General features: G+C 27.6%; 1 protein-coding gene across 2 annotated transcripts in view; it reads right to left on the reverse strand.

The window, feature by feature from the left end:
- The window catches only part of LOC111622151 (tetraspanin-13-like), a 35944-nt gene that overhangs the window by 21311 nt on the left and 4686 nt on the right, over positions 1-9947 (reverse strand). For both annotated transcript variants that reach the window (XM_023364496.1, XM_023364490.1), the window contains exon 2: positions 317-484. In XM_023364496.1, the coding sequence (XP_023220264.1) occupies positions 317-484 (168 nt within the window). The remainder of the gene's footprint in view (positions 1-316; positions 485-9947) is intronic.

Below are 9947 nucleotides of genomic sequence, written 5' to 3' on the forward strand. Positions count from 1 at the left end.
TTCACTTATAAATATTGTAAAAACTCCACAGAAGTTACATCACATAAATTAAGAAATATTTTGTTTGTGCATTCTTAGGCAAATATATATTAATTCATTCACACTTTATATGTTATATATATATATACTTGTTCACATAGAAATGGCATGAATATAAAACTATTGTGAAAGAACCATAGTTAATTAACAGCGGTCTGCAATTTTTCTACTACAAAGCTCTACACATAAACGACAAGTCCTGATTAATTTGCTTTTTAGTTTTAATTATACACCTGTAAAATGATGTTAAGACAATTATATAATTTTTAAAGGATACAAAGAAGAGCAATACTTGATGATGCTTGATTGCACCAATCAGACCCAGTAATGAAAGTAAAAACAGGAATACACCACATCCAATAATTGCTGCAATAATAGCAATATTGGTAACAATGCTAGCTGCTGTTCCATAGGCTGCAACACCAATCAATATAAATGATACAATCTGAAAAGAGAAAAAAAAATCTTCAAATTATTATGTATTGCACATACAATGGCTATCTGATGATTCATCCACTACTAAATTTTTAGTTAATTTAATTTTTCTTCTAAGTCTAAGTTAACTTAAATTTATAGCTATTTTTATAACTTGTATCTCTCATTCATATCATTCTATAAAATTGTTTAACAAAAGATAAATAATTTTATAAAATGAACATGAGAAACTTTTGTTCTTTGGTATAAAATAAAAATACAAAAATTACACCATCAGAAAATTTAAGACATCAAGTAGTGTGATTAACATAAAATAAAATTCTCATCACTTTGGGGCTTGCCTATACTGATAACAAGGATAAGTACAAATAACTGATAATGTTAAGCAGGATATGGACTGTTTATTTTGAAAGTGGTGCAAGTCCATTTTTGAAAAAAATTGAGAAATCACATAATATACAAACAATTTAGTGTAAACTTTTTATTTATAAACAATTCACACTTAGCATTTTAAAATAACCATAAACTTTGATCAATTAAATATTCATTGGTAAATGACATTGCATAACCATTGATTATGGAAGTGGTGTAAGTCCATTTTTGCAGTGTAATTAAGCACTTGGGCTGTCCATAAATTACATCTGCATTTTCCTCGAAACTTTTACTCCCCCCTCTTGTCCCAGTTTGTCCAAGTTTTTGTAACCCCTTCTCCTCTTTGGATGTCCAACATAACTCAACCCCCATTAAAACCTTCATCACTTTATGAATGATAGATACCATAAGTAGAAATGAAACATACAAGAAACTTTGGAATAAATATAAAAAATGCATAAAATTTAATGAAATAAATGGATATCCACTAATGCTCAACCCCCTTGTTCGACTTGTCTTAACTCCCTCCCTTCCGGTGTGGATATCATTTATGGACAGCCCCTTACAACAGAAGAGTAAAACTATGATCATCATCAACAAATGTACAATTTGATGGAATGGAAAAAAATCCATGTAATAAACCTAAATGAAAAGCAGTGTCTAATGGTAAGCTCATAATAATGATAAACTTATCATAAAATAGTTTAACAGTAAGTAAGTAAATATTTTTAATGTTCAGAATAAACAACACTATTTCTTCTTATTATATATAAACAAAATCAGAATAAAACACAATGTGTTTCAAGTGAAATTGAGTTTTATAGTTCAATAATTATGAAAGTAGCATAAGTCCATTTATAGCCCAGAAAGAATATATTAGTTTAGTTAAATTCACGTAGAAGTCTTTATGCAATCAACTAACATATTCCTAAAGTCATAGAAACATTGTCAAACTTAGTACACTTTATTTATATTTTTGAATCAACTAAAATGAAAATGTTTGAATATCTTGAAAGAAAAAAATGGACTTACACCACTTTCAAAATAAACAGTCCATATCTTCTAAATTAATTTGTCTGGAAGTGAAGATCAGATGGAGATTCAAGTAGCGTAACTGGCAATACATCTACAAGGTAAACAGAAGTTGAGAATTTGAGACTTGCTCTATTTCAACCTTTTCTTTTAGAATGTTCTAAAATTAATTATTAATTTATTGGATTATCCAAAAAATTTTCTAGGTTTTTCAAAATAAACTTTAAAACTTTGTATTTCATTAACTACTTCATTTTAATAAATGATGTATTTGCCATTAACATCAAGTATCTCTTGCCATCTTTCTTCTAATTTATGAATCTCACTACAGAAGAAATCCAGATCCTGTTCATTGAAGAATCTCTCAAGTTATCTTTTCACATCATCTCAATTTTGTAAAGTTTTTCCTTACATAGTTTTGTGGAAACCAGACTAAGCAAAAAGTAGAGAAACTAGGATGTTTCCAATTTGAATTGTTAATCTATCTCAGGATAGCAAGTGTATGAGATTTGCATTGTCTTGGTAGAAAATGATTCACCATCTGTTGCTTAATTCACATCACTTGAGCAATTGCTTCTTTCAAACATCCAAGCTGTAGACAGTGCTTGTTGCAGTTTGTTGCTTTATTCGTCTCCCAATAGTTCACAATGGACAATGCCTAAGCAACCTTACAAAACCGACATCATTTTTTTTTTGTGAACATTTACTACAGGAATGGTTAATGAGGGAAATTACCAACCTTGTTCCAACTTTTCTCATGCAACAATGTTGTAGAACATCCATTTCTTCTCTCCTGTCACTATATGGTTCAAAGATTTTGCTAAAAAATAATGTGCAAGCAAGCTGCTGCATATTTTTACTCTAGCCAACAAATTTCTTTTGCTTAACTAATGAGGTACCCAAACATCCAAGTGATTCACATAGCCCAGGGGTGGCGAACCTGTGGTACGTAAGGAGAAATCATCTGGCACATAATGTATCATATGATTTCTGTCTTTTTCAATCATCTTTTCGGTTTATCACCTGATCATCCTTTTTTCAATCAGCTTTTTTACATTTATTCTAATTAAAGCATATTCATTTAATTTCTTTAAATATTGTTATTCAAAGTCTGAAACTTTGGCACTCAAACATCTTTAAAGCTAAGTATGCTTACAATATGGCATGCAAACACAAAGGTTCGCTATCCCTGACATAGTCTAACAAACAAACCATTTTATCTTAGATTTAAATGGTTTATTTATTAAATGTTGCATAATTTTTAATTAGTAAATCATTTGATTTTTTAACAGATACAGAAATTTATTAGTTATGACATCCCAATTATTAATAAATTTTAGAAACAAAATTTACTTCCATAATCACATAATTCAAGCAAATATCTTTATCATCTGATATTTTATTGTATATTTTTCTTTTTATAAATTTTAGTCCCCAAAATTTTAAATAAATATTTTAAATTTAATATTGAAAGCAGGTGTTTTCATTCAACATCTGTTCAAGTATCAATAATCATTTTTGCATACAATAATATTTTCTTGATTCAAGCACCTGTTTTTAAATTTAAAATTTTATTCACACCTATAATTTTACATCTAAAATTTACGTTAATGAACCAATATTACATTAAAAGTATTTTTAAATTCAGAATGACCTCATATTTTAAAAACAATTTTAAAATAAACTTCATTCTTTATTTTTAATTAGAATGGAAATTTAAAGACACTTTAAATGTTAATACAGTTTACAGTTGTACAAAACTATCAAACTTAAACAGCATAAGTAAAATTAAAAATTTGGCTGATGGTATTTACATTAATAAAAGGTCATCTCCATATGTGAAAATTGTTTTTGCATTGTTTCTGGTGTCATTTTGTAGCTTCAATATATTTATATATTTTAATTTAAATAATGTATTAATGGAGCAAAAAATACTTTCGAGCTTCCTTACTCATCTGAATGAACACAAACTTTAAATCAAAATTCTATTTAGAAATAAAGAGTAGAATATGAAACAACAATCTGATGAAGCTTTAAAAACATTAGAAGTTAATATCTGACCCTTATGGCTGGTTTACACTGACATTTTGTTGCACCCAGAAAAACTTAGACAAGATTTATCAGTGATTCAGATACACATTATGCAGCAGAATACAACATGCAAGTTGTCCAAGCTTGCATAAGAGCATTTGTTTCTCAAGTAATGAGAATGATCTAACATAAGATTTACATATCATCATTGACTGATTCAATGATGCAACAAAAAATCTGACATTAATTTTTGTGACACTTATGATTTATCAAATTGTTGTTTGTTGTTTGTTCAAACAAGGCAATCCATGCAAATTGCAGTTTTGGATGATAAAATGTCTGTGGTAGCAATACTAGTTTTTATAATATAAATATGAATATTTTAATTTAATGAGAACTAAGAAGTTGACAAAACATCAAATTCAGCATTTAAGCTAATTTATCATGCTTAGAAAATTCAATTCTTCCATTAAATTACCTTATTTTACAGCACATAAGACATCTACGTCAGCATAAAATATTTAGGAAAAAGTATTTAATGTATTTAATTTAAGCCATCCTGAGTCTTTGGCACTCAGCCCTAAATTCTTTTACTGTATTAGTTTTAAAAAGTAAAATTAGAATGGACACTTATTTATCAAGGAAAAAAAGAATTTAAAAGAGTCATTAACAATTACAATATACCATTAAAATACTCAACATTAATAAATGCAAAAGCTGCTTAGCTTTAATGATAAATAATAATGATAAAGAATGATAATGATAAAAACATGTTTACTTAAAAACATTTTTTGTTCAAGAGTTGCTGTAGATAAAGGTTGCCTAAAGACTAGTAAAGGCTGTTTGGGAAGTTCATTAGTCTATAGAAGATTGCCACTGTACATAAGACACAATGATTATTCAGCCATTATTCTGAACAAAAGTCATATATTCTAATTTACAACAAGCTACATTGATTAGAACAGTAGCAAACATGGACCAACTCAAGGTACTGGAAGCACTTGAAGTTTTTAAAGCAGACTTTCAAGGGCAGTGTATAAACTTTAAGGAGAAAGAAAAGTGGATTTCACAAGCATGGCAGGTCCTACTTGATAAGTTGATATAAAACCACTTTACAACATCTATGTTTGGGCACATCCTATTGGTCAATCTTTGGTTTAAATTCAAATTTCTCAAGAATTCTTCTGCATGGTCCATTTTTGAACATTGAAACCTGTGGAATTCTTTGTATATCAGTATTTATTATTATAACAAGCACAATTGGAACCTTGTAAAGATGTTTAGGAAACAAAGCAGAAAAGATCACATCTTCAAATTAATTTCATTATTGTGTGTCATAGTAAAGTTGGATGTAATAAAATATTGTAAAAAAATTTTTTTTAGCAAAACAAGAGAAAGAAAACAATTATTTGGGTTAGATAGTCAGTGATTTAAAAATCAAGAAGTACAGAAGAATATTTGATGCCAAGAATAAGCATATAACCAAACTATTTCATTTAAAACAAGTGTTTCAAGATTAAGCATACAAAATAATACAAATTATAAAAACAATCAGAATTTACAGGTTATCTTGTGCTGTAATTCATTATCTTTAAGGCAATGAAAGGCAAATTAATTATTATATAATAGCAACCTTATAAATTTCAACTGTGATTTATTCACACAAGGCTATGGTTTGTTACTTTATATATGTTATGTTCAAGTCATAATATAAAAATTAAAAACAGAAATAATCTAAACATTAATTTTGTACTAAAATTTAACAAAATCAAATAAAATAAAACTTTATTTAAAAAATCTTATAATGAAGTTGTTGTACTTTTAATTTTGTTATAACTAACAATAGTATTTATGACAGTTAAACCTGTGCATGTTCTAATGTCATCCTTATTGTTTCAAAAAAAGCATGCATTCAAAAATAACCAAAATTATTTTTCTAAAATATTACAATAAGGTACATTTTACAACATTGCTAAAATAAATCACAATATTCAAAAAACTAAAACAAATATCTTAAAATATTAATATTTATGTAATTTGTTAATTTTGTTACATTAAAATATTTAATTATTTCACCTGAATGATAATTTAAAAGAAATCCTACTTAAGGGTCCCATACATGTTAAGTAAATTCTTTAAGAATTAACCGTGCATGCCTGACCTTGAGTAATTCCTGGTAGTGTATGGGGGGAAAACTGAACAGTTTCGGCGAACTGTACAGATCACCGGAGAGTAGAATCAAAAAACCATTTGATTTTCTTGCCCAGTTTTGGACTGTGCAGGCTGACCTTAACGTGTGTGCCATCGTGTCGTTCAGTTGTGAGGCCGCTGAGTAGTGAGAACAATGTCTCGTGAATGTTTGGAAGAATTATTTTCTATAACATTATTAACTTTTATTATTTATAAGCTGAAAATTAATTTTTCAGGTTATAAATTATTTTCAGATCAAAAATTATTGAGTAAATTAACATTATAAATAATTTTAGAAAACTTCTCAATTCATTTCTTCTGTTTTCATAAAACATCTTAATACTCTATATCATTTTCTTTTACATTTTAAAAAATTTATTGTTTTAATATCCAAGTAAATTAAAACACGACAACTTAAAATAATATTTTAACAAATGTGGTTGAGAATTATTAATATATATTTGCTACTATTTTTTTATTTCTAATACCCCAATAAATTAAAACACAACAATTTGAAATAATATTTTAACAATAAGACAAAGTAAAACAAGGAAATCATTTAATATAATAATTATTTAAATTATGTTTATTACTTATTTATTAAATATCTATACAACGTATTGATTTTGAAAATATCTATTTTTCGTTCAATTAAGAATTGTTCGTAAGATAGAATATTGCAAAAAGAAGAATGCTTTTTAAAATATTTGTGCTAATAACAATTCTTTTTATTATTAACCGATCTTGGACACCCAAGAAATTCAATGTCTAAATAGCTCAAGTTTTTAAAAAGATTTTTTTTCTATCTTTCCATCTTTAAATAAAAATAATTCTTTATACATTGAGAAATAATTTAATAAGTTTTGTAAATTACTATGTTTGATCCAGCCAGTTATATCTGATGGATTTTCATCTATAAAATTTAATCCGTAAATTTTTTTGGTAGTAATATTGACTTGACATTGATCTTTCGCTGATAACTGATGCTTTTTAACAGAATCTATATCTCAAGATTTCTCTTGAAAAATTAATTGTGTGATCTGAAATAATTCCATTACAAAATTATTCATATGAAAAATTAATTTTGTGATCAGGCTACCCAAACCACTACTACTACTACTACTACTTACACCATAGACTTTTATGCATATGTTTTTTCTGCAAGTTTTAATACAATTTGTTTTCAATAAACATCCAAGAACAGCCAGTATGTCGTCATCACATGCCATGGCCGACTGACAGAGATTTTCTTCATGTGTGGGCGATAGGAAATTCTGAATTTTCTCAAGGTCAGGCATGCACGGTTATCCTCATAGGATTTACTTAACATGTATGGCCGCCTTTAGTTTCATTTACTTAGAATAAAAATTCATAACAATTCTTCAAGCCTACAAACTCAAATCTAAAAGAAATGATGAAACTAACCTTTGATCTGTGCATCCATGAATAAGTCTACACAACAAAAAATTACCCCAACAAATTACTTTGTTATAACTCCATCTTGGCTTTTAGCACAACTACATTTTGTTAGCTTTTTTGAAAACACATTGAGAATATATCATAAGTATACTACAAAATACAAATGACATCATACTTGCACAAATTGAAAAAAAAAATTCTCAACAGTAATCTAACCTGAAATTCTAAACTTAAATTTCATAACAGGAACCTGTGGGTTATTGCAATATAAAACTTAGATAGACTGACTAACTTTTAATTTTTGCCCTTTAAATTCCTTCTTTGAAATCATAATCCAATTAGGCTGCATCATTTCATAACCATGTGATTCACAATACTGGAAGAACTGAAAGACCATGGCACAACAATGGAACATGACACATGTGATATGAGAGACTAACTGTTAAATACCATAACAACAAAATATAACTGTCATGATAAGTCTTCCAGTAGTTTGTTTTATTAAATGGAAATTGTAAATATTTATAACAATAATGTAGGACATGTCAAAGTCTGATGTCTATTTTCTAACAATAAATACAGATTTACTTTATTAAGAAAACTCATTTAAAATATTTTTGTATAAACTACTTAATTTTATAATTTATAGATAATAAACAGTACAAAAATATATTCAGTCAAGCATAGATAAATACTGTATTAAATTATTTAAACTTTATAAAAGTCAGAAATTACAACATTTGTACTTTAATTACAATATCCAAAACTAATAAATGCAAAAAATCTAGCTGAATTATTTTATTATACACTTCCATCATATTATGATTATTTGTTGTTGTATAGATAATATATGATATAAAATAATTATACTTTGTATTGTATATTACTTATATTTTATATGAATATTTTTAAATGCTTTCATTTAAATTTGCTTTGTATCATGTCAACAAATCTTGCAACTTAAATTTCATTCATTTGATTAAAAATAGAAGGTTCAAACTCCAAAGACACCTAGGTCTGATGAATTTTATTAGTGTCTTAGAAAGATGGCACCACCCCACAATCCTACTTTTCCAAAATCTGATAATCAATGTAGATTTTAATCATATGTATATGTAAATGCATTAATTTCACAAGCATCTAACTTTTTGCTCTGAGCTTAAAATTCTTTTATTTTTACTAACGTTTTCAACCTATTAATATAGACCATTGTCTGGCATTTTCTTAAGCCTGATGATGTGGCCTATCAGGGGTCACCAAAATTTTTTCAAAGTGGGCCAGATAACTGAAAGAATGACAGTGTGGACCACATAACCATTTTGTTCAATATATTATACTGAATACACAAAAAATTAAAAAAACCAATATATTTATTTACAAATATGAAAACACAATCTCTGCAGCAAGCTGGTAATCACTTTCCTTAGAAACTTCATTGCAGGTACTTACACAAAAAGCACTCTGATATTCAAAGTTGCAAAAGTCGCCAAATTTTTCATTTCACTGATTTTCCTAAAAATTATATTACTGTCAAATGCAAAAATCAAATTGGACAATTTTGGCATTTTTACTTACACTTATTTTAATTTTTTCTACATAGTAAGTTCATCTACAATCTATGATATTTTCATATAAGTAAATATATTTTAGCTCATTTGTGGCACAGTGTGGTGACGGGCCGGATAAAACTGACTTCGCAGGCCGGATCTGGCCTGCAAGCCGCAGTTTGGTGACCCCTGGCATATATTAATAGGCTGAAAACATTAGTAAAAATAAAAGAATTTTAAGCTCAGCAAAAAGTTAGATGGTGTGAAATTAGTATCAATGATTTGTTGAGAAAGCAGTGGATAGTGTAAATGCATTGTAGTTCACTAAGGCAAAATACATTTCCAATTTGTTGCAGTACTGGGCATTCATTATATTTGTGTTTTATACATCAGTTTGAAACTTATTTACATTAGCCATATTGAATCTATTTCGCTTTTCACTTTCATTTAAAATAATTAGAAGCAAAATGGTGTCCAATTTTATTCTTCTCTCTTCAATAGCACTCTGCCCTACCAATCTGGCTATTGAACTTATCATTGTCCAGTATAAAAACTGTTTGGAAAATAACTTTGAATTGGCCTTTTTTTAATTGATTTTCTATTATTTTTTAAAATTTATGTTGTTAATAATGGAAAGATCTATTGTAAATTATGTCGGATGAACTGTTGTCATCCGATGTTGTAAGACGTCACCTAAGTTTTATTTGATGAACAACTGTTTCAAGTAGGCGGGAAAGAAATGAAAACCCACATTTGATTAAATAAATGTTACATGCATAAATGAATTTCTAACTGTAAATGTATTTACACCAAGAAATTTTGTGTCTTATATTAATAAATTTATTTTCTTTTTTATTTTCTCTACGATGATATATAACTGCT

Source organism: Centruroides sculpturatus, unplaced genomic scaffold, assembly GCF_000671375.1.
Source record: "Centruroides sculpturatus isolate CEXI.00-Female unplaced genomic scaffold, Cexi_2.0 scaffold14, whole genome shotgun sequence".
Classification (NCBI taxonomy): Eukaryota; Metazoa; Arthropoda; class Arachnida; order Scorpiones; family Buthidae; genus Centruroides; species Centruroides sculpturatus.